Consider the following 25,883-nt stretch of genomic DNA (forward strand, 5'->3'; position numbering starts at 1 on the left):
TCCTCTTCCATCATCGCCCTAAGTGTTTTCTCAAGGAGACATAGAAGTGGTATTGTAACGCTGATAACGGTGTCATCGCCACTGGCCATGTTGGTGGAGTACTCGAAACAGCGCAACAGGGCACACAGGTCTCGCATGGAGGCCCAGTCATTGGTGGTGAAGTGGTGCTGTTCTGTAGTGCGACTGACCCGTGCGTGCTGCAGCTGAAACTCCACTATGGCCTGCTGCTGCTCGCACAGTCTGTCCAGCATGTGCAAGGTGGAGTTCCACCTGGTGGGCACGTCGCATATGAGGCGGTGAGCGGGAAGGCCGAAGTTACGCTGTAGCGCAGACAGGCGAGCAGCAGCAGGATGTGAACGCCGGAAGCGCGAACAGACGGCCCGCACTTTATGCAGCAGCTCTGACATGTCGGGGTAGTTGTGAATGAACTTCTGCACCACCAAATTCAGCACATGCGCCAAGCAAGGGATGTGCGTCAAATTGGCTAGTCCCAGAGCTGCAACGAGATTTCGCCCATTATCACACACCACCAGGCCGGGCTTGAGGCTCACCGGCAGCAACCACTCGTCGGTCTGTTGTTCTATACCCCGCCACAACTCCTGTGCGGTGTGGGGCCTGTCCCCCAAACATATGAGTTTCAGAATGGCCTGCTGACGTTTACCCCGGGCTGTGCTGAAGTTGGTGGTGAAGGTGTGTGGCTGACTGGATGAGCAGGTGGAAGAAGAGGAGGAGGAAGCCGAGAAGGAGGAGGTGGCAACAGGAGGCAAAGAATGTTGCCCTGCGATCCTTGGCGGCGGAAGGACGTGCGCCAAACAGCTCTCCGCCTGGGGCCCAGCTGCCACTACATTTACCCAGTGTGCAGTTAGGGAGATATAGCGTCCCTGGCCGTGCTTACTGGTCCACGTATCTGTGGTTAGGTGGACCTTGCCACAGATGGCGTTGCGCAGTGCACACTTGATTTTATCGGATACTTGGTTGTGCAGGGAAGGCACGGCTCTCTTGGAGAAGTAGTGCCGGCTGGGAACAACATACTGTGGGACAGCAAGCGACATGAGCTGTTTGAAGCTGTCTGTGTCCACCAGCCTAAATGACAGCATTTCATAGGCCAGTAGTTTAGAAATGCTGGCATTCAGGGCCAGGGATCGAGGGTGGCTAGGTGGGAATTTACGCTTTCTATCAAATGTTTGTGAGATGGAGAGCTGAACGCTGGCGTGTGACATGGTTGAGACGCTTGGTGACGGAGGTGGTGGTGGTGGTGTTGGTGGTACATCCCCTGTTTGCTGGGCGGCAGGTGCCAACGTTCCTCCAGAGGCGGAGGAAGAGGCCGAGGCGGCAGCAGCAGAATAGGCCGAGGCGGCAGCAGCAGAAGAGGTAGCAGGGGGAGCCTGAGTGACTTCCTTGGTTTTAAGGTGTTTACTCCACTGCAGTTCATGCTTTGCATGCAGGTGCCTGGTCATGCAGGTTGTGCTCAGGTTCAGAACGTTAATGCCTCGCTTCAGGCTCTGATGGCACAGCGTGCAAACCACTCGGGTCTTGTCGTCAGCACATTGTTTGAAGAAGTGCCATGCCAGGGAACTCCTTGAAGCTGCCTTTGGGGTGCTCGGTCCCAGATGGCGGCGGTCAGTAGCAGGCGGAGTCTCTTGGCGGCGGGTGTTCTGCTTTTGCCCACTGCTCCCTCTTTTGCTACGCTGTTGGCTCGGTCTCACCACTGCCTCTTCCTCCGAACTGTGAAAGTCAGTGGCACGACCTTCATTCCATGTGGGGTCTAGGACCTCATCGTCCCCTGCATCGTCTTCCACCCAGTCTTGATCCCTGACCTCCTGTTCAGTCTGCACACTGCAGAAAGACGCAGCAGTTGGCACCTGTGTTTCGTCATCATCAGAGACATGCTGAGGTGGTATTCCCATGTCCTCATCATCAGGAAACATAAGTGGTTGTGCGTCAGTGCATTCTATGTCTTTCACCGCTGGGGAAGGGCTAGGTGGATGCCCTTGGGAAACCCTGCCAGCGGAGTCTTCAAACAGCATAAGAGACTGCTGCATAACTTGAGGCTGAGACAGTTTCCCTGGTATGCATGGGGGTGATGTGACAGACTGATGGGGTTGGTTTTCAGGCGCCATCTGTGCGCTTTCTGCAGAAGACTGGGTGGGAGATAATGTGAACGTGCTGGATCCACTGTCGGCCACCCAATTGACTAAGGCCTGTACCTGCTCAGGCCTTACCATCCTTAGAACGGCATTGGGCCCCACCATATATCGCTGTAAATTCTGGCGGCTACTGGGACCTGAGGTAGTTGGTACACTAGGACGTGTGGATGTGGCAGAACGGCCACGTCCTCTCCCAGCACCAGAGGGTCCACTAACACCACCACGACCATGTCCACGTCCGCGTCCCTTACTAGATGTTTTTCTCATTGTTATGGTTCACCACAACAACAAATATATTATTTGGCCCAATGTATTGTATTCAAATTCAGCGGGATATAAATTTGAGGCCTAGTATTTAGGCGCTGGGTGACCGGTATGGATTTAGTGACAGAATTAGACTTGGAAATGCACAGAAGCGTGTGTGTGAAGTTATTCTGAATGACCCTATGTGCACCTTCAATATGATCTACCCTTTTAGGGATAGATTTCAAATAGCTCTGATATAGCAGAAACCACTAAATTATGAAATTGATAAATTGGGAATTGTATTTCAACCCAGAACAAGAAATGTGCTTGAACGGACACTAAATAACTCGCCCAGCTACAGCACTAAGGACAGATTTAGCTGGATATAAATTTGAGGCCTAGTATTTAGGCGCTGGGTGACAGGTATGGGTTTAGTGACAGAATTAGACTTGGAAATACACAGTAGCGGGTGTGTGAAGTTATTCTGAATGACCCAATGTGCACCTTGAATATTATATACCCTTTTAGGGATAGATTTCAAATAGCTCTGATATAGCAGAAACCACTAAATTATGAAATTGCTAAATTGGGAATTGTATTTCAACCCAGAACAAGAAATGTGCTTGAACGGACACTAAATAACTCGCCCAGCTACAGCACTAGGGACAGATTTAGCTGGATATAAATTTGAGGCCTAGTATTTAGGCGCTGGGTGACAGGTATGGGTTTAGTGACAGAATTAGACTTGGAAATACACAGTAGCGGGTGTGTGTGAAGTTATTCTGAATGACCCAATGTGCACCTTGAATATTATATACCCTTTTAGGGATAGATTTCAAATAGCTCTGATATAGCAGAAACCACTAAATTATGAAATTGCTAAATTGGGAATTGTATTTCAACCCAGAACAAGAAATGTGCTTGAACGGACACTAAATAACTCGCCCAGCTACAGCACTAAGGACAGATTTAGCGGGATATAAATTTGAGGCCTAGTATTTAGGCGCTGGGTGACCGGTATGGATTTAGTGACAGAATTAGACTGGGATATGGCCAAAAAATAAACAGACTATTGCTGGTTAAATGCACTTGGTGTGACAGCTTCACCCTGATGTAGGCTTTAGCCAAAAAACAACCACACCATTGAGGGTTAAATGCACTTGGTGACAGGCGCAGCTTGCCCCTGATTTAGTATATGGCCAAAAAATGAACAGACTATTGCTGGTTAAATGCACTTGGTGTGACAGCTTCACCCTGATGTAGGCTTTAGCCAAAAAACAACCACACCATTGAGGGTTAAATGCACTTGGTCGCAGCTTGTGCTGGCGCACCACAAGACACAAAATGGCCGCCGATCACCCCAGAAAAATGTGACTGACAAACGGTCTGTGCAGCCTAAAAACAGTGAGCAATTGAGGATCAGCAGCTCAATGATCCACAGCTGCAGATCGATCAGTTAATCAAGTCCTTTGGAGGAGTTAATCTGCCTAATCTCGCCCTACTGTCGCAGCCGCAACCTCTCCCTACGCTAATCAGAGCAGAGTGACGGGCGGCGCTATGTGACTCCAGCTTAAATAGAGGCTGGGTCACATGGTGCTCTGGCCAATCACAGCCATGCCAATAGTAGGCATGGCTGTGATGGCCTCTTGGGGCAAGTAGTATGACGCTTGTTGATTGGCTGCTTTGCAGCCTTTCAAAAAGCGCCAAGAAAGCGTCACAAAAGCGCGAAGAAAGCGACGAACACCGAACCCGAACCCGGACTTTTACGAAAATGTCCGGGTTCGGGTCCGTGTCACGGACACCCCAAAATTCGGTACGAACCCGAACTATACAGTTCGAGTTCGCTCATCCCTACCTATAAGTCTTCTCACGTCAACTAAGGTGCTCTCTTCCCAAGGAGAGATAGTAACCCCCCCAATCATGAATTTCACCATGACCTATCCTAGTGTGTCCGGCAGTAGCCAACTTGCCAAGTCAGTGGGCTTAAGCCCCTTTCACACGGGTGAGATTTCCGCGCGGGTGCAACGCGTGAGGTGAACGCATTGCACCCGCACTGAATCCGGACCTATTAATTTAGGTGATTTTCATGCATCACTTGTGCGTTGCGTGAAAATCGCAGCATGCTCTATTTTGTGCGTTTTTCATGCAACGCAGGCCCCATAGAAGTGAATGGGGCTGCATGAAAATCGGAAACAAGTGCGGATGCAGTGCAATTTTCACGCACGGTTGCTAGGAGACGATCGGGATGGGGACCCGATCTTTATTATTTTCCCTTATAACATGGTTATAAGTGAAAATAATAGCATTCTTAATACAGAATGCATAGTACAATAGTGCTGGAGGGGTTACATTTTTTTTAAAATAATTTAACTCACCTTAATCCACTTGTTCGTGCAGCCCGGGTTCTCTTCTGTCTTCATCTTTGCTGTACAGTAGGAAAAAGACCTGTGATTACATCACTGTGCTCATCACATGGTCCGTCACATGATCCATCACCATGGTGATAAGCACAGTGATGTCATTAAAGGTCCTTTACCCAGGTCCTGAAGAAAGAAGAGAAGCCGGGCTGCGCGAACAAGTGGATTAAGGTGAGTTAAATTATTTAGTATTTTTTTTAACCCCTCCAGCCCTATTTTACTATGCATTCTGTATTAAGAATGTTATTATTTTCCCTGTAACCATGTTATAAGGAAAAATAATACAATCTACACAACACCTAACCCAAACCCGAACTTCTGTGAAGAGGTTTGGGTACCAAATATGCCGATTTTTCTCACACGCGTGCAAAACGCATTAAAATGTTTTGCACTTGCGCGGAAAAATCGCGACGCACCCGCATCTTATCCGGCCGAAAAACATGACGCCGTGTGAAAGAGGCCTTATAATTTTATTAAGTGCTCACAGTGACCAGTGCAATTAGTAACATTAGGGTGAAAAATAAAAGTGTTACACTGACATTTTAGAAATAATTGATAGGGTAATAAATTGTTTACAGTTTGGGGTCAAAAGATGTCCGCTGGATAGTACTTAATACATTCTTTAAAGAGCAGAAGCAGCTTCTTATCAGCTACTTTCCTCAATTTGATACACACATCATGGCAGTCTTCCAAATACCGATAGAGACTGCAGTGTCGTAGTTGGAGAAGATCATTTCAGCAGCACAAACAGGACAGATGTGTATGTGTTACTCAAGAAAGGGTCAAATCTTCTTGTCACATTTTTATTTTTACTCTATGTTTTTGAGTTGGTTACAGAACTGCACAGAACACTGGTGAATGCTATTCCTGTAATGTCAAAAAGTAAAAAATGATATGTAAGAATGAATCCCTTTGGTACCCCACACCCAGTACAGCACAGGGCTGGAATGAGAACTGGAAGAAGAGGAATTTGTTACTAAAGAACAGATCAACTTCCTCCATCTGCTCCAGTACCCATGAACTGCAGGCAATTTTTGCGCCTTTTCGGTAACGCATGGGGCTTTATTTTTATGTATTTTTTATTTTATTTTTCTATTATTTTTTTCTATTATTTTTTTTTTTTTTTTTTTTTAAGGAAAGAAAAATGGAAAATAAAAATATGGTGGTGGCGGGTCTTTTCACTTTTTTTTGTCATTTCTTTTTTTTACTTTGTGACCCCCTGTAAGGTCATACAAGACCCTTTGGGGGACATTTAATTTTATATATTTTATTTGTTTATTGCTGATTTCTCTTGTAACTGTGTATATTATCCCAGTACTGTGACATCACTGTATACTGTATATTATCCCTGTACTGTGACATCACTGTGTATATTATATCTGTACTGTGACATCACTGTGAGCATTATCCCAGTACTGTGACATCACTGTGTATTATTATCCCCATACTGTGACATCAGCGCTAGCATTATTCCTGTACTGTGACATCACTGTGAACATTATCCCTGTACTGTGACATCACTATGTGCCTTATCCACATTAAAAGTTTTGCGATGTATATTATCCCTGTACTGTGACATCACTGTGTATATTATCCCTGTACTGTGACATCACTGTGTATATTATCTCTGTACTGTGACATCACTGTGTATATTATCTCTGTACTGTGACATCACTGTGTATATTATCTCAATACTGTGACATCACTGTGTATATTATCTCTGTACTGTGACATCACTGTGTATATTATCCCTGTACTGTGACATCACTGTGTATATTATCCCTGTACTGTGACATCACTGTGTATATTATCTCTGTACTGTGACATCACTGTGTATATTATCTCTGTACTGTGACATCACTGTGTATATTATCTCTGTACTGTGACATCACTGTGTATATTATCTCAATACTGTGACATCACTGTGTATATTATCTCTGTACTGTGACATCACTGTGTATATTATCCCTGTACTATGACATCACTGTGTATATTATACCTGTACTGTGACATCACTGTATTATCTCAATACTGTGACATCACTGTGTATATTATCCCTGTACTGTGACATCACTGTGTATATTATCCCTGTACTGTGACATCACTGTGTATATTATCCCTGTACTATGACATCACTGTGTATATTATCCCTGTACTGTTACATCACTGTGTATATTATCCCTGTACTGTGACATCACTGTGTATATTATTCCTGTACTGTGACATCACTGTGTATATTATCCCAGTACTGTGACATCACTGTGTATATTATCTCTGTACTGTGACATCACTGTATTATCTCAATACTGTGACATCACTGTATTATCTCAATACTGTGACATCACTGTGTATATTATCCCTGTACTGTGACATCACTGTGTATATTATTCCTGTACTGTGACATCACTGTGTATATTATCCCTGTACTGTGACATCACTGTGTATATTATTCCTGTACTGTGACATCACTGTGTATATTATCTCAATACTGTGACATCACTGTGTATATTATCTCTGTACTGTGACATCACTGTATTATCTCAATACTGTGACATCACTGTGTATATTATCCCTGTACTGTGACATCACTGTGTATATTATCCCTGTACTATGACATCACTGTGTATATTATACCTGTACTGTTACATCACTGTGTATATTATCCCATTACTGTGACATCTCTGTGTATATTATCTCTGTACTGTGACATCACTGTGTTTATTATCCCTGTACTGTGACATCACTGTGTATATTATCCCTGTACTGTGACATCACTGTGTATATTATCCCTGTACTGTGACATCACTGTGTATATTATCTCTGTACTGTGACATCACTGTGTATATTATCCCTGTACTGTGACATCACTGTGTATATTATCCCTGTACTGTGACATCACTGTGTATATTATCCCTGTACTGTGACATCACTGTGTATATTATTCCTGTACTGTGACATCACTGTGTATATTATCCCAGTACTGTTACATCACTGTGTATATTATCCCTGTACTGTGACATCACTGTTTATATTATTCCTGTACTGTGACATCACTGTGTATATTATCTCAATACTGTGACATCACTGTGTATATTATCTCTGTACTGTGACATCACTGTATTATCTCAATACTGTGACATCACTGTGTATATTATCCCTGTACTGTGACATCACTGTGTATATTATCCCTGTACTGTGACATCACTGTGTATATTATCCCTGTACTATGACATCACTGTGTATATTATACCTGTACTGTTACATCACTGTGTATATTATCCCAGTACTGTGACATCTCTGTGTATATTATCTCTGTACTGTGACATCACTGTGTTTATTATCCCTGTACTGTGACATCACTGTGTATATTATCCCTGTACTGTGACATCACTGTGTATATTATCTCTGTACTGTGACATCACTGTGTATATTATCCCAGTACTGTGACATCACTGTGTATATTATCCCAGTACTGTGACATCACTGTGTATATTATCTCTGTACTGTGACATCACTGTGAATATTATCCCTGTACTGTGACATCACTGTGTATATTATCCCAGTACTGTGACATCACTGTGTATATTATCCCAGTACTGTGACATCACTGTGTATATTATCCCAGTACTGTGACATCACTGTGTATATTATCCCTGTACTGTGACATCACTGTGTATATTATCCCTGTACTGTGACATCACTGTGTATATTATCCCTGTACTGTGACATCACTGTGTGTATTACCCCTGTACTGTGACATCACTGTGTATATTATTCTTGCACTGTGACATCACTGTGTATATTATCCCTGTACTGTGACATCTCTGTGTATATTATCCCTGTACTGTGACATCACTGTGTATATTATTCCTGTACTGTGACATCACTGTGTATATTATCTCTGTACTGTGACATCACTGTGTATATTATCCCTGTACTGTGACATTACTGTGTATATTATCCCAGTACTGTGACATTACTGTGTATATTATCCCAGTACTGTGACATCACTGTGTATATTATTCCTGTACTGTGACATCACTATGTGCCTTATCCACGTTAAAAGTTTTGCGATGGGATCCCATTGTTACTTGTTACACCCCTGGCAAATACCAAGCAGAATTTATAATATACAACGTAAAGACCAGTTGTCACTTCATCTACCAGGTTATTTCTCATATTTGAGACGGTGGGGGGCTAAATGTTCCTCAAAGATTATATATCTATAATTAATCATTTTTATTTATTGCAGGCACAAATATGTAGGAAGTACTCACTAATTCTGGCTTTGATGTCAGATTGAATGTCCTGTATTCCCAATAGAAGGTAACATCCTCAAAACCAATGCAGGTGGCAAATGTGCAAGGCAGGTAGATATCTGTTCCGTTCCGAGCTTTGATCTGATTATTTTTCCCTACAATGACTTCTAATGAGAAGCAGGTATGGACAAGTAACGCACCTGGAAAAAGACAAAAGTGTCAATTACAGTACAGTTATTAAAATGTAATTAATGCAAAGATTTTACAGATTGAAAAAGTAAACGGTAGCACAGGATATTCCTGTAATGAACAGAACAGGTTAGATAAAATGTTATGTGTAGTTTTTTTTTTTAGCCTATAGCATAAAGCAACTCTAATAGTAGTGTTGTGGGTCTGTGTGTGGGCAGGGTCAGCGATGACAGATTTCACTGGATTCGGCTATTCTAAGCCAGCAGTTAATGCCGTTTCCAGGCACTGAGACTGAATGAAGTTTTTAGCCCTGTATTTACCCTCACAGTAATGAGCTCAGCAGTTATACCTTGGTTTGCTTTAGGTTAAGCAAAAGTGTTGTACTGGAGTGGGGAGAGAATGGCATGTCCCACTACCAACATCTATATGCTATTCCATAAAAATCCAGGCCTCAGCAAACTACACTTTGCTGAAACCACCCAGCTTTCCCGGTATTATTTTATCTCACCCATCTGAGTATTCTTTGTGAAATATACACCCAGTACTTTACCAGCCACCATGCAACAGAGGACACACAGATGATTCTTGGCTGGTTGATCATCCAATGTGTATGCGCAACTTTCCCCGGACAGCAGATGGAAAAGAAGTGTTGGTGTCACAACCAAGGTTATGGTCGTGACTCCTGAACCGCATGCTGTTGCCTGCGGTCTGGTTTGGTTGTTCAACCACAGGTGAGGGCCGCTTGTATGTTGCCTCACCTGTGGTTGCCGCTGGCAACATAAGGTATGTGGCAGTAGAGCAGCTGGAGCTGGTTGCTAGGCTGCTCGCTGTCATAGCATGCGGTTGTCTCAGGCAACTTGTGTTAGATGTGTGCACTTTCCCTGTACGGTCTGCACAGGGATTATTTGTGTGTTCACTTCCTCTTTACGTTTCTGTCTTCCCTTCCCTGGTGTAGCAAGGGTTAACTCCCTTCTTTGTGTGAACACTGGGTGTGTCTGAGTGTGGGTGTGGCTACTTGGGGCTATTTAGCTCCTGCTAATGCCAGTATCTGAGGGGTACTTCAGCCATGGTTAGCTGGAGTCATCCTCCTGGTTATTTACCATCTGCCAGTGAGGGCCACCCTTGTGGTCAGAGGTTTATGTTCCATGATGTTATTTTATGTTTATGTGGTGTCTATATTTATTGCAGCTATGGTTCTGGGTTCCTGTGTGTTTGTGTGTGTGCTGTGTCCTTTTATGTTTGGGTGTTGTCACCAGCTTGTGAGCACGGGATCCAGTCAGTGTGTCTGTGGCAGGTAGGTGTGGAAGTGCTTTTCACCCTCCTGCCATATCCATAGGCTGTTCATGTTTCTATCCCGTTGCAGCTTGGCCAGTTTAGACTCCTGTCCATCCATATCCAGGAGGAACAGGTTGTCTACCCAGCTCCTAGCTCAGGGATCTGCGGAGGGTTAGTAGGGATCCGAGGTTCCTGAGTATGAGCCCTCCTACCATCAAGGTCGGCTCATACAGCTAGGAGTCAGGGTCAGATTAGGGATGCGCTAGGAGGTGACCTGCTCCCTAACTCTGTTGTCCTGGTCAAGCAGCTTCCACTTTACTTAACATCACACGGATTAGAGTTACCCCCACTCTAATCCGTGACAGTTGGTCATGCTGGATTTCAACATGCTTGATCCTTTTGTCTTCAAGGGATATAACTTTCTGTCAGAGGTCTCTGGCAACAGCTTTTTCCCCTCTTTCTTTTAAGAACACATGCACGCTCAGCAAAGAGAGAAAATTTAACACATGAATATAAAAAGGCCTGCATATAAGAGATTTTCCCCTTGTTGGGAGCCTTAAAGGGGTTGTTCAGTTTTGTTTTTTTAATGTCTCCCCAGCCATCAGAACCTATGAAGAGAATCATACTCAGCTGGTCCCCCATCGCTCAGTTCCAGCTCCGTAACTCCCAAGCTTCCGTCACTGAATTTCCAGTCTCCGTATGTCCACTTCCTGCTTAGACATGGTCAGCTGACCTTAGCAGTGACCCAATAATGACGGACTGCTTGGAGACACATCACCACTGAGACCAGTCATTGGCTGCCACCATGCACGTGACCATGTCCATGCAGGAAGTTGACAGAAGGGAAACCCTTTAAGGACTGCCCGGGAGCTACTTCCTATCCATGTAGGAAGTTGACAAACAGAGACCAAAAATCCATTAAAGACTGCCTGGGAGCTACAGAGCCAAAACCAAGCAGCAGGGAGCAGGTGAGTTTGGATTTTTCCACGGGTCCTTTGGACAACCTCTTTAAGACCCACATACACATAAGAGAAAAGTTGTCTGAATAGGTCAATTTTGGTGATACAGCTGACTGTGTATAGGGAGATCCAGACTCTCCCATGAATATACAGTTTATAACTGAACTCGAACCTTCTAGTGCAGTGGTTCTCAACCTAGGGGTCGCGACTCCTTTGGGGGTCGATCAGCCCTTTCCGGGGGGTCGCCTGAGGCTTCCTATTGTGGGTCGCCCGCACAACGGCAGCGGCCCCTTATCCTCACGCACAGGAAGTGATGTCCTATCACTGCCTGTGCTTGAAGGAGCCTGACGTCTAGACGGGTAAGTCGGGCCGCCTGTCTGCTGAGGTCCAAGTTTTTTCGTTAATGACACCGCCGCTGAGCACCACTGCCACCAATGATTTAATTGAGCCTAGCTAATTTTATTTTAATTATTTGGCTGAGCAAGGCTTAATTTATTTGGGGGGACATGAAGCACCGCTGATTTATTTATTTGGGGGACCCTGAGCACTTCTGATTTATTTATTTAAGGCTTAAATAAATAAATCAGAAGTGCTCAGGGTCCCCCAAATAAATAAATCAGCGGTGCTTCATGTCCCCCCAAATAAATAAATCAGAAGTGCTCAGGGTCCCCCAAATAAATAAATCAGCGGTGCTTCAGGTCTGCTTAAATTTTAAGCAGACCTGAAGCACCGCTGATTTATTTATTTGGGGCACCCTGAGCACTTCTGATTTATTTATTTGGGGGACCCAGAGCACTTCTGATTTATTTATTTGGGGGGGACCTGAAGCACCGCTGATTTATTTATTTGGGGGACCCTGAGCACTTCTGATTTATTTATTTGGGGGTACCCTGAGCACCGCTGATTTATTTATTTGGGGGTACCCTGAGCACCGCTGATTTATTTATTTGGGGGAGACCTGAAGCCCCGCTGATTTATTTATTTGGGGGACCCTGAGCACTTCTGATTTATTTATTTGGGGGGGACTTGAAGCACCACTGATTTATTTATTTGAGGGGTACCCAACATTTTGTCTTTGTGATTAATTACTCTGCTTTAATTATGTTCAATTTGTAGCAATAAAAATACATCCTGCATATCAGATATTTACATTACAATTCATAACAGTAGCAAAATTAGTTATGACGTAGCAAGGAAAAAAATTTAATGGTTGGGGGTCACCACAACATGAGGAACTGTATTAAGGGGTCACGGCTTTAGAAAGGTTGAGAACCACTGTTCTAGTGAGAGGGGTAAAGTGGAGAAGCACAGCCTAAACAGAAACAATGTTGTAATTTCAATCTGTCATAGACTTTTATAGAGTTTTAATACAAATCTATATCCCCTACAGCTACGCCCCTGCCCATGATAGATGATGTCAGGAGAAAGAAGAACAGATGTGTTAAATTTTAACACCCAGTTCTTTTTAGCTAACAGGAGATAAGCGGTCTCCAGAGGTGTCTGGGAGCGACTTACTCCTCTCTCCCCACTGACCACACATACATCCTCCCAAACCAAGCACAGTGGTACAGTATATGTATGGGGAAGTCGGAAGGAACAGCTGTTGGCAGAAAGTTTAGCTCACAGTGTATGGGCACCTTAAGTCATGCCATCACTGCCAACCTATATAGGGCTAAAACAGGTTACTTGCAATATTGAGGATGGGTGATCATCCAGTACCTTGCAAAACGTGATCTGAGTGCAATATAGTAAAAAGTCTTTAATAACATCAGTCACTATTCTAGTGCAAGGGAACGGGTACAAATAAAAAAAAATAGGACAGGAGAAAATCTTTGGTTACAGATAGTGATAAGCGGCAGGGACTATATTCGAATTTGCGATATTTCACAAATATTTTGTATAATATTCGTCATATATTTGCGAATTTAGAGAATTCGAGATTATTTTATTGAATGCGATAAATCGGCAATGTAAAAATCACGGAATGTGAATTCGGAACGTGAAATACAGGTGTGGGTCACTTTGGCTAAATTTTTCAAGCTGGCATAAGTTTCCTGAGACTGGAGAAAATGGTTGGCACTGCAGAACATTAAAATAGCTTTATATGCAGATAGAGTCAAGTGTGCTCCAATATATTCGCGATTGCGCTAATCGGCAGTGATTAGAATATTTTTTCCTCACATTTTAGCAGGTCTGACTACAGATTACCGATCGGTGCACTAAGTATTGTTGTGAACTTGACATTGCTTCCTTCTCATTGGCCCACAAGCAAGAAGCAGAGAAGAATCATGTGTTCAGATGGAAAAAAATGCAGAATATTTGATATTATGAATATATAGCACTATATTCTAAATATTCGCAAATTCTCAAAGTGGCGATATTCGCGATAAAAATTCGCTATTCGAATATTGGTGCTCAACACTAGTTACAGACAGGGCTGTATGGAGCACCATGAGACGATTAGTAGAAGGTCTGACATTTTTTAGGAAACCCTAGCTAATATCAAGTGGTTTCATGTATCAAATGTATCATGTTAGTTAACATTACAGAAAGGTATTGCATTAATACCTTTTAATACAAAGGTACAATACATTCTAGGCTGCAAGCTGGAGTTCCAGTGGGTGTTCTTCGATATACACCAGAGATCAAGGTCCATTTCTGGATGGAATGTGATCACTTTGCTTACAAAAATATCTTCAAGAATTGTGAATATCTGTGAAGAAATACCTTGTCTATGTCTGAAAATCCATATAAACCCCCTTTTCTTTACCAATGAAACCCAGTATTTAAAAAGTCCTGTGTTTACGTCTAGAACAGGCCGGTGGTTTTGTATTTCAAGGTACTTCTTTTCATTAACAAAAATAGATTGTACTTTTTTTTGTAAGGAAGTATAATGTAAGCTCTTTTCATTTCCCATATGGATTAGCCGTCCTCCAAGCACCATTAGTCATTGTCTTCTAATGTTACTAAGGGACAGAGGAGACATAAAGGACAAGAGAGGACATATAACTAACTACCTATTATTAACATTATGGTACGTATGGTGATGCATATCCGGGAGGTGAGTCAGTAATATAACAATAGTTACATTTCTTCGTACACTGGAACTTGGCAGAAAATCATAAAGAATTATTATATATGAACTAATATAATATTCATCTGTAAAGCTGTGGGGGTTAAAATATAATTGCCATTTTATATAATTTTTTAGAATAAGCTGCCATGTGGATGATAAATGTATATGACACTAAGTTACCTGTACAGAACAGGAAATCATGACCTATTATTAGGACTAGCGGCCAGTGTAAAAATTGCAGGATTATAGCCATTTTTTTTAAATATAGATTCTGACCAGGGGTGTAACTACCATAAGGGCAGACCATGCGACTGCTATGGGGCTCAGGGCAAGAGGGGGCCCAGTCTTAGTTGGGATCATCTCCTCTCCTACTGGTGGTGGAAACTTAGTCAAGACTCTACCCTCTAAGGCAGGCATGTTCAACCTGCGGCCCTCCAGCTGTTGTAAAACTACAACTCCCACAATGCCCTGCTGTAACCTGATAGCTGTAGGCTGTTCAGGCATGCTGGGGGTTGTAGTTTTGCAACAGCTGGAGGGCTGGAGGGCCGCAGGTTGAGCATGCCTGCTCTAAGGCCTCTGTCACACGGGCAAGTTTTCCGCGCGGGTGCAATGCGTGAGGTGAACGCATTGCACCCGCACTGAATCCTGACCCATTCATTTCTATGGGGCTGTTTACATGAGTGGTGATTTTCACACATCACTTGTGCGTTGCATGAAAATCGCAGCATGCTCTATATTGTGCGTTTATCACGCAACGCAGGCCCCATAGAAGTGAATGGGGCTGTGTGAAAATCGCAAGCATCCGCAAGCAAGTGCTGATGCGGTGCGATTTTCACGCACGGTTGCTAGGAGACGATCGGGATGGAGACCCGATCATTATTATTTTCCCTTATAAAATGGTTATAAGGGAAAATAATAGCAATCTTAATACAGAATGCATAGTACAATAGTGCTAGAGGGGTTACATTTTTTTTATAATAATTTAACTCACCTTAATCCACTTGCTCGCACAGCCGGCATCTCTTCTGTCTTCTTTTTTGCTGTGTGCAGGAAAAGGACCTGTGGTGACGTCACTCCGGTCATCACATGGTCCATCATATGATCTTTTACCATGGTGATGGATCATGTGATGGACCATGTGATGACTGGAGTGACGTCACCACAGGTCCTTTTCCTGCACACAGCACTATTGTACTATGCATTCTGTATTAAGAATGCTATTATTTTCCCTAATAACCATGTTATAAGGGAAAATAATACAATCTACCCAGCAGCTAACCCAAACCAAACATGCCGATTTTTCTCACGCGAGTGCAAAACGCATTACAATGTTTTGCACTCGCGCTAACATAAAAGCTTAGTAACATAAAAGCATGATTTAGACATCATTTTCTGATGACACATTCCCTTTAATCCAAATGTTAAAAGAGATGCAAAAGAGAGCCGCGCTCCTGCTATAACAGTCCGAACCGACAGGAGTGCCAATCTGAGCTTTTAAACCCTTTACATACTGCGGGGTGCTGATGTGTGTAAAGTCTGAAAGGGGTCTAATATGGGCCCCAAGCCAGCCTTGAGTAGTTTCCAGCAGGCTGTGCCTCTCTGGAGCAGCGTGCTGGTCAATGTCAGTATGGCACCAACATTAAAATGCAATGCACTATAGGAATAGTGCATTGTATTTGAAAAGCAATCAGAATATTGTTTGTTATAGTTTGTTATAGTCCCCTAAAAAAAACCATTTATTAAATTTAAAAAAACGAGTAAAAAAACAACAAATTATTTTCCATTGAAAATACGCTTTTCAAAAAATAGCAAAAAAAATCCCCCCCATATGTTTGGGTTCACCGTGTCCATAACGACCCGCACTACATGAATATATTGTAAATTATTCCCTACGGCAAACGCCATAAAAATAAACAAAAAATACAGAATTGCTAATTTATCTTAATCTTAGTTGCAACCGAAAAAACTTAATAACAAATGATCAAAAAGCGTGATGAAAACTACAAGTCATCCAGCTCACAAATTAAGCCCTCACACAACTCCATAGAAAGATAAATAAAAAAAAGTCTTAGGAAGCGGCAATGCAAAAAGATTTTAAAAAGGGGGGTTTTATTGCGCAAAAGCAGTAAAACGTTAAAAAAGAACTATATGTATTTGGTATCGCTGTAATCGTACTGACCCAGAGAATAAAGGTATTATGTTATTTATGCCGAAAAATTTAAGCCATAAAATTTAAAAACTCAGTGGTAGTATTGCTGTTTTTCCCATCTCCCTCCCAGAAAGAGTTAACAAAAGTTAATCAGAAAGTTATGTGTACCCCACAATAGCGCCATTAAAACTACAACTTTTTACGCAAAAAACAAGCCCCCATACAACTATATAGACGGAAAAATAAATAAAGCTCTTGGAAGGCAACGATGAAAAAAGGAAGAAAAACGCTTTGTCAATGAGGCCCAAAGCAGGTTGGTCACTAAGGGTTAAGACACAGCGATTCTTTAGGTATTTATGTATTTATTTTGGTCTCCACATTTCAAAAGCCATAACTATTTTATTTTTCCAATAAATATTACCCTTTGTTTCATGAGGTATATTTTTTTATGGCACCATACATTTTTAGAGGCTGCAGTATGAAAAAAACAGTGCAATTCCATTCTTTTTAGGGCTTAATTTTTTACTGTGTTCACTGTGCAACATTTGTGACATTTTAACTTTATTCTGCGGGTCAGTGTGATCATAGAAATAGCAAATGTATACAGTTTGTCATATTTCATTACTTAAATTTTTTTTTAAATCTTTCATTTGAAAACAAATTACTTTGTGTCGCCATATTCTGACACCCATAACTTTTTTATATTTCTGCCTGAGATTCTGTGTGGGGCTTGTGTTTTTTGCAGGACCAGCTACCACTGTTATTGATACCACTTTGGGATACACCTATTCATCTATTTTTATTTCATTTTTTGGGGAGAAGACATGGTGACCAAAAAACAACAATTCTGGCATTTTTTTTACGCATTCACTGCGCATGATACATACCTTAACATAGTACTCTAATATTTGAGATATTTTTAGATGCAGCGATACCAATTAGGTTTATTTTTGATATTTCTTATATCAATAAGAAATGGGAAATGAGTTATTTTTCAATTTTTTTTTGCATATTTTAAAAAGTTTATTCAACAGTTTTTTTTTGTTTGTTTTTCTTTCTTTTTTTTGTCCCCTTGCATGTATTTTACACAGCAATACTTCTTCTGTATTACAGTGTGTAGGGATTTTTACAGGCAATCTATTACATCCTGCTTATAAGAGAAGCTGCAACATTGTAGCCTTGGGGTCTTCCGAAGGCCCCCGGCTCCCATGACAAGTACTCGGCACCCGGCCACTGTGTTTGCGGAGTGTTAATCAGAGGACAGAGAGATCTCCCTCTCTCTGTCTAACTGCTTAGATGCTGCAGTCACTATTGACTGCTGCATCAGAGGGTTTAAAATGACAATCCCAGCAGTGAGAGCAGGGTGTCGGGTGCAAAATAACGACTTGGGTCCAGCTCCTGAGCCTGTGTCATTATTGTACTATACTATGACGTAGCTGAGGGTTAGCTCAGGAGCAGGAATGGGCTAATACAAAAACATGACAATCATATGTATATGGCATGCATGTAATGCAAATATCATTACTATAGAAAAAGCTGCAGGAGATATATATAAAAAAAAAACGGATCATAAAATACAGATGAAGGTTAAGAATGGAGTCCCTAAAATGTCTGGGAAGTGCAGATAGATTGGAATTACTGGACAGGACAGGACAGAACGACACAGTCTAATCTGTATTTTCAAAAGGCTTAATGTGCGGCACACGCATTGCAACCCACATCAAGTGTCGAGATAAATATTCTGATGGCGTTGCAGTGCAGATATGTATGTATTTTATAATCTTTTGCCTCTGGAACAATGTGGAACCGATGGAGCAAGCCTTTTGTGATAGAAATGTAATTCCTGTGTCGATAAACTGTGTCACCCTGTTCTAGAATGGGGGGGGGGGGTACCTTATATTAATATATTATTGCATATATTAATAATCTCATTGCATTGTCTTGGGGACTAATACGGCCTGTGCTGCAGACAGATGTCTCCTGCTATTCCCACATGCCGTGCAGACTCTTCAATAACTTAGGTCCCTCACATTTTTGGGAACCGCAGTCAAAGGGTTACTAGTTGATTGATCAATTATTTTTTTAAAGTAAATTATTAGCATGTGTTATGATTATGATTTTATAATGTATGCATTTGGAAACTGGTAATCTGTGTTTTTCTTAATGATAAATTTGGTTAGATTTTAAAATGAATGTTCAGGATTTTTTTTTTAAATACCACCACTAACCTCTTTCACCATGCGAAACCATATAATTACAAACAATGTCATGAATGTATTTTTAAATTAGATATTAACCCATAGTACTCACCACAGACCAGCATGGTTATCAATATTATCCCTTTCATCACCGTAGACCTCTTATTGGGTATTAACTGTTAAGGCTAGTGGAACACATGCGGGAAGAGATCCGGATGGTACCAGAATGCCGGTCAGTCCCTGCAGGCGCACTACTGCTCCATTTACTGTGTATGGGACTGTCCGAGCAATGCACTTATCTCCATCAGAAAGTGAATGGGGAGGCAGGGCGTGACTACTGCTCCATCTAAATGGGGCACCCTGTTCTTGTAATTGGCAGGAGTTTCAGTGGTCGGACCCCCAGCGATCATACACTTAGCATCTATAAGTGATAAAAGTTGTTTGTGGGCCAACCCCTTTAAGATTGAAGGCAGAAAACGTGCAGCAGATGTCTAAAAGATGTGTTCTTCTCTCAGCTTGCATGCTCCTGTAAGAGGAACAGTAGAATCATTTCAACAAGTCAGTACAAAAAGGCCATAAACCTGGTGTGCCAATAATAAAGCAGTTCTAGGACTTTTAAAAAATCGGGCAGCATTCTGACCTGTTGTGGGAAGACAGTCTGGTCAGTACTTACCCCTCCGTCAGACTGCCGATTCTGCCATCTCCATTGTGCTCATGCTGGCTCCTCAGCTGAGGTCCCAACCAGAGGTGTTAGTCATTCTTCCTCTATTTACGGAAGAGTAAGTGCTGTACTCCAGAGCAAATGGTTGGCTATTAATATATTGTATTGTTATGTAATGTGTTGTACCCAGCATAGCCATGTATGGATGGTACAGCCAGGGTTAACAGTCTTGGCTCAGCCCTGGTAGGAGGTTAGAAGTGGGCTGGTTCCACCCCTAACTTAGGTCAGTCTAGACTGGAGTTGTTAGAGGAGGGAAGCCAGAGGCGGATTGGCCATAGATCTTACAGGGAAATTGCCCAGTGGGCTGATGTCCAGGGGGCCGCCTGAGCCCTCCTCACGGCCGGCCAGTGGAAGTTTTTGGGGATATATTTTGTGCTGATGGGGGCAGTATTTTGTGATGGACTGTGGTATTTGGCTCTGTTGGGGTGGTATAATGTGCCACAATATGGTATTGCTGGCCCTGCCTACTTGTGTTGGACCGAACTACAAAATGGGGTCACTTTTAGTATTTTTTCCAGGGCCACTTTAAGTTCCCAGTCCGCCCCTGACGGAAGCAGTGAACTATGCTCCTTCTTTTTAGGCCCTAAGCTACAGAGACTCACCAGTCTCTGCATAATCTACAGAAGGAGAGAAAGACAAAAAAGAGAACTGGAGAAGTGAGAGTTTGCATGGCTGAGCCCTGGAGTCATTAAGGAAACCTGCTTCATCTGGCCTGGTTACTGACTCCTGCACCATTCGCCGACCATTGCACTCTACAAGCCCTGCCTTGCACCCATCCAAACACTTAAGCCTCATCAAAGGCTACCATCAGGCAGAAGCCACAGAATTAGGGTGTGCCCCAAGGGAAAATAGGGTGCCCCTCTCCCTTCGCTGCACCGGACCTAGGGATCAAAGGTCTGAGGGAAGCACTATGATAGATTGTGATAGCCAATGCCACTACCACTCCCATCCTCCACTATGGCTCTTCAGGGGCTCGCTGCATAAGTGCTGACTGGACTATCTTCCCACAACAGGTGAGGAGGCTGTATTTATGGATTTATTTTAAGCCCGGAGGACCCCTTTAAAGCAAGTAACTCAAGGATACTCATGTATAATTCTTGGAAACAATATTTAAAAAATTTAGTATAAACAATTATGTCAATGGATTGCCTTGAAATTGGATATAGCTTTCAAGCAGATGCGCTACCACAAATACTTATTAATTATTTACCTTCAGCCCTGATTCCCCACAGAACATAATGCTTCTCATTTTTGCTGACAACATTGAACTATTCACATCAAAAACGTCAACAGCAGACATATTGTTCGCTGTTTGTTTTCGGTGATACCCAAAAGCATTTGCTTCTGCATAAAAAGTTGGTAAAATTTGAAAATAAGGCCATTTACGAAGATTTAGACAATGCAAACTTAGACAGTCCAAAAATGCACCAGATTTATGACAGTGGCTGATTCTGGATGATAAATCGCACCTTTAGACTGTCCAGCCTAAGTAAATTCCACCTATTGGTTAGCTTTATTTGCAACAGAATTTTGTGCCAAGAATGTTTGGCGCACAGAGTGACAACTACAGCCATGCCCACTTACCTGCTACTCCATGCTCCTTGTCGGACATAGCAGGAAAAGTGTCTAAAACCCTTTATAAAACTGCAATCACAGTACTAACCTTTTCAATCCTCTGCCACTCTCACGCCAGTGCTCCTGTGGCCCCCACCAACTTTTGTTTATTGTCCTGCAGCAATAATGTTCCATAAATCCACATGACCACTGCAGCCAATCACTGGCCTCATTGGTCATGTGCCATACATGCATCACCCTTGAGAATATTGATTGGCTGCAGTGGTCACAGGCATGTTTGGCACAGGAGCAGAAGGTGTCATATTTTGGTCTATTTTATTTATTTTACAATATTTCCTGCTGTCAAATTCAGTTATTTTACTCTCAGACAACTCCTTTAATCTACTAATTATACTATGGACACCTTTGGTGTACTTTGCACATGAAAAGCAGAATTGCAATAGGGTTGTATTTAAAATGTTGCAGCATTTGGCTTCTGCAGCTTCTACGTATCCCAGTACATAGTAGCTGCAGAATGCCATTCACAGCTCCTCTAAAAAATAGCCTATCTTCAAAGATCTTTGAGGTGACTAAATCAAAGGTTGCCATGTGAAATGAAATGCAAAAAATTTGGAGGAAAAAACAATCCAGAGCTGTGGAACTTCATGATGGCACGGTGGAAGCCATTATATGCTTGCAAAAAAAAAAAAACTGGCAACAACGGCAAATCTTACTAACAGCAACTCAAAATGTAACAAAAACTTCAAGAACATTCAGGGTCTATAATAAGATCTCATGGAGACTTATGGGTAGGGATTGATAGACCTAGCAGGCATAGTAGATGGGTGTTGAGCAACCCCAGATTGCATGGTAAGTGCAGCAGAAGGGTGACTGCCAAAATGCAAGAAGTGCCAACGCGCAACAAGCACAGCATGCCATGAAGATCAAATGCTGTAAAACAACAGCCTGCCTAATGGTGTCCTCACAATTGATATATACTATTTAATTGCCAGCAAGTAAAATAAATTCAATGGTAATGTCCTAATTTAACCCACTGATAACCAGGTTTCTAGCATGAACTGCTGCTAAACTGGCTACAAATTTAACTAACAATTTACAGCTCTTTTGCTCTTCAGCTGTCATCGGGAGAAGGATACTTTGGAGATATGACCTTGGCATCCAACTAGGAATGTCCATATGCAGTGATCCGAACTGAAGGGAGAGGTGTGGGTGTTGGAGAGTATGGGAGTGGTGGTGATGGCAATGAAGGTGGGGGTAGGTAATCACAATGGCAGTCCTCATCCTGTGCCTCCCTGGGCCATGCAGTGATTGGGGGGTACACCCTTTCCTCCCTTGGGGCACATCCTAGACTTTTGGGGTCTCCTGCCTGGTGGTCGCTAGAGTGCCCTTCAAGCTGGATGGTTGGCAGTGTGCAAGGCAGGACAGCCGGTAAAAGGAGGGCTGGCGGATAAATGGTGGAGTCAATGACCAAGTCCGTTGGGTTACAGTATATTAAGTCTCTTTTTACTGAATAGATGATGGGAGTTGCAGTACATATGGCAGCAAAACACACAGTTTTGAGGGATATTACAGAGTAAGCTTTTCCCAATAGTTTCAATGATGCTAGAAATCCTCCCTGAATCTCTCTCTAGACACACTTTGCAACCTTCCCATAGAACTATAGGAGTGCAATTCCGTTCTCATTAACACTTTCTGCAGTGCCAAATCTGGGGGATATAGATGCAGATGGTTAGTCCGTCTCAAACGTGTGATGGGCGCCTGAGGCAATCAACCCTTTCCATATGCAGTAAAGTCTTTCGCCCTAAACAAGCCATTACCTTACTGTCTTTCCAGCATGGCCTTAAAATGGTGCTCTAACATCTGTGAATGTCGGTTCTCATTCTGTCTCTCAGGGGTAGTCTTTCAGTTCAGTTGCTCTATGGCAGATGCCAGTCTCAGTGATAGAGGTTCCCTGGACCAGGCTTCTCTTTAGGCCTACTTCCGGAGCTCACACATGCAGGTGTTTCTTTGATGACTAGACAGTCCCTACTCTAACAAGCCAGGGGGGCAAGTCTAGCCTGTCTCTTGGCATCCAAACTTGGACTGCCAGCCTTAACTATTTACTGGCCATTAGGGATACATTGTGCATGAACAAAAGTACTTTAACAATAAATTATCACATTAACTCTATAGCATAAAATTAACTGTTTGCATTGATCCTTTGGGTCACTGAACATACCACCTAGTCACTTGCACCTAACAGCGCTTGCACACTTAGTAGAACCCCCGCTGATATACCTAATTATGTATATAGATATACACTTGGTGAAATCTTGTATTTGTATTACATGGTTGCCCATTGACTATAGGAAAATATGGATTCCATGGCAGTTTGCACAGTATGGCAGTTCTAGTAACTGAATCCCAAAAGTTTACCATTTAGCAAGAAATAAAAATAAAAAAAACATATTTGCAAGTTACCACAGGATCCATATTCTAATTGAGTTATCACTAGTGATCAGTGAATTTCCTGAAATTCAAGTTGGATTCGGCTGAACCAGTCGGCTGCTTCGATTCGGGCCGCAGTACATTTGACCAAAATCAAAAGTGCTCAAATTACCCAGACAAGTTGTGCATGTCACTCTGTGGTCTCCTAGGACTGTATCCAAACCCTTTCAAGTAGTCCAAAAATCTCCACTTTTTGGCAGCAAATGCCTGCCAGTGTGTATATCCCGGGTCATGAGATCCTACTTCTTTATCTTTGCTGGCTGGGAAATTTGCCCAATTGGAATTACCAAACATTTGCATTTAATTTCAACCTGAAGCCACCAATAAAACACATACCTTTCCTTCTCCATCACTCATGCAATTTATACCCATGGAGTCGGGAGAGTGCTAGTTCTCCTTGTGGGAAGCGCCTAGTACAGCGGGGGCGAACCTATGGCATGGGTGCCCGAGGTGGCACTCAAAGCCCTCTCTGTGGGCACATGCACCTTGGAAAAAGTCTATGGTGTAACAATATGCCTTAGACTTCTCCTGCCATTCATCAGCGCAGGGAGCGCTATACACAGCACAGGCAGCGCACTGAATGTAGACAGGCTATTATAGCTAAATGATAAAGTACATGGAAGATATACTATTGAACTGTAGTATTCAGGTTACATTGCCGTGTTGGCACTTTGTGATAAATAAGTGGGTGTTGGGTTGCAGTTTGGGCACTCTCTCTCTCTAAAAGGTTCACCATCACTGGCCTAGTAGGTATAAGGAGCCTTATGGGCCATGCAATGCTCCTCAGAGAAGAAGGTTCAACATCGACTTGAAGGATAACTGTCTTCCAACAGGTGGAGATTTATAGCCATACTAAAGAAGGATAAGTCTACATTCACACGGCCGTTATTTTGTGGTCCGCAAGTCATTGATCCGCAAAACACGGATGCGGTTCGTGTGCATCCTGCACTTTTCATGGGCCCCATTGTAAAAATGTCTGTTCTTGTCCACAAAATTGACAAGAATAGGGCATTTTCAATAATTTGCAACATGGACATGTGCTGTCCCCATTTTTGAACGAATGCATCAGTGCAAAAAATTTGTATCAGATGTGGACTGAAAATACAATTGTGTGCAATAGGCATAAAACACAGAGACAATAGTATTTTCTATTGTGTCAGAACAGCACAACATAGTATAAAAGTCTTCCTGGATTTCAGTCAACCTGAGAATGACTGACTGACAGTTTTTTGTGGACTGCAGTATAATAATACTATAATACCCGCCCGCCTTTCTATTGGTGCATCACACGGAGTACCAAAAACACTGCATAAAATGTGACATTAGCAGTGTATGGATAAGTGATTTTATTCTCTCCACTGCAATCGATACAATCCATTCCATGGTCACATTTTCTGTTATATTGGAATGTCTTCTTGTAAGCTCTTCTATGTTTAGCAGGTTCAATACTTTCCCTTTCAGCAATCACCTTCAATGTTTCTTAAGACACTAGTGAATAGAACCTAAGCTTTTAAGGGTAATGAATACCATGTTTCTTCCCTGCATGAAAATGCAATCACATCCACCAGAATTAGTTACTGCAGAGCCAGGAGAATCCACCGTACTTTATAAGTGTAGTGGCCTGGAGCAAGGGTACTTTGGTCAATAGATGTTTGTAGACATTTGCCCCTATTGCTACTATGCAAAGCCATCGACTCACCACTTTAGTGCAACTTAACTTGCGCTATGATTTATGCCATCGTGTGTGCACTTATACTGTTTTTATATTGTTGAACTGTATATGTTTGGTTTACTATATCCTGTCCATTTGCACTGTATTTTCACTGCACTATAGAAAGGGTTAATGCACAGCCAGCTAATACTGAGAGACTGCTGGACTTTCTGTCTATGCAATGAGAAATTAGAAATCTTCTACAGTTACTAGACGGGTCTATGCAAAGTTTTGGAGGGAAAAAAACAGACACACTGACCTTATGACCGTCTGGTTTAGCTCTATTTTTTTTACGTCTGAAGACTTGTTTATGTCTGGAAAAACTTCTAAGTCCTTTCCATAGATTTCTATTGAAACTCTATACAAGTCAATGACAGACTGAAACTGCAACATTTTTTCTGTTTAGGCTGTGCTTCTCCACTCTACCCCTACCAGTAGAAGGTTCTAGTTCAGTGTTAAACTGTATACAGGGGA

At 42.4% G+C, this 25,883-nt stretch overlaps 1 protein-coding gene across 3 annotated transcripts in view; it reads right to left on the minus strand.

The window, feature by feature from the left end:
• The window catches only part of SCN4B (sodium voltage-gated channel beta subunit 4), a 96,410-nt gene that overhangs the window by 41,392 nt on the left and 29,135 nt on the right, over nucleotides 1-25,883 (minus strand). For all 3 annotated transcript variants that reach the window (XR_006387715.1, XM_044278246.1, XM_044278245.1), the window contains one exon: nucleotides 9,088-9,269. Coding sequence is in view for 2 of the 3 variants with exons in the window: in XM_044278246.1 (XP_044134181.1) it covers nucleotides 9,088-9,269 (182 nt within the window). In the remaining variant the exon portion in view is untranslated. The remainder of the gene's footprint in view (nucleotides 1-9,087; nucleotides 9,270-25,883) is intronic.

This window comes from Bufo gargarizans, chromosome 2 (assembly GCF_014858855.1).
Source record: "Bufo gargarizans isolate SCDJY-AF-19 chromosome 2, ASM1485885v1, whole genome shotgun sequence".
Classification (NCBI taxonomy): domain Eukaryota; kingdom Metazoa; phylum Chordata; class Amphibia; order Anura; family Bufonidae; genus Bufo; species Bufo gargarizans.